A 743-nucleotide genomic window follows, 5' to 3' on the forward strand; every position below is an offset into this window, starting at 1 on the left:
TGGAGGTGGGCGCCCCCCTCGCCCCCCAGCCACTGCCCTGGGGTCCCCTATGTCCAGCTCCTCCACCCCTCCCCCGCTTCCTGCCACACACTCCTTTACCCCCTCTGCACACTCTGACACCCCCCACACCAATACAGCAGAATCTCAAAAAAAAGCACCAGCCGAGGGCTCCGCGGGTAACGTGGAAAATCCCGGCAAGAGGAAGCCGCTTCTTCAGGCCCGGGTCTCCCCCTCAGAGACACAGCCGAGCACTGGAAGCAGGCCGGCCAAGCACAGGTGAGAGCCGGTGTGGACCGGGGGGAACTGTCCTCGGGGGTGTAAGCCAGCCCCCCTGCCCCGACTCCCCACCCCTGCTTCTGTCTCCAGGCGTGAGGGCCTGCTCATGCACAGCTGTCCTGGCAGTGCGTGTCCCCCTGGTGTTGACAGCAGAGCGTCTTTGGCAAGGCCGTCCCCTGGGCTGGGAGCCCCCCAGAGACGACACCCCTGTGTCTTGGAGCAAGAACGTCACAGCAGCGGCCATCCTGAGACAGAGTGGGGATTGTCCTGCCCTGTCTGATATGGAGCTCTCCTTGCAGAGAAGCATCAGGAGCCGAGTTTTCTTTCCTGGTCTCAGAGGCCAGCTGAGACTTGAGTGGGAAAAACCAGCCGGGTGGACAGCTTACTCTATGAAAACCCCGCCCGGTGGGAAGCTGGCTTGTCTGTTGGAGCTCTGCAGGGCTCCAGGGCTCTGCGCATGTCTCCAG

General features: G+C 63.1%; 1 protein-coding gene across 1 annotated transcript in view; it reads left to right on the forward strand.

Moving 5' to 3' along the window:
- The window catches only part of RAB11FIP1 (RAB11 family interacting protein 1 (class I)), a 16,358-nt gene that overhangs the window by 6,478 nt on the left and 9,137 nt on the right, over window positions 1-743 (forward strand). The window contains exon 5 of the mRNA XM_010838848.1: window positions 6-276. Coding sequence (XP_010837150.1) covers window positions 6-276 — 271 coding nt within the window. The remainder of the gene's footprint in view (window positions 1-5; window positions 277-743) is intronic.

The sequence above is a fragment of the Bison bison genome, unplaced genomic scaffold (genome assembly GCF_000754665.1).
Source record: "Bison bison bison isolate TAMUID 2011002044 unplaced genomic scaffold, Bison_UMD1.0 scf7180017864105, whole genome shotgun sequence".
Taxonomy (NCBI): domain Eukaryota; kingdom Metazoa; phylum Chordata; class Mammalia; order Artiodactyla; family Bovidae; genus Bison; species Bison bison.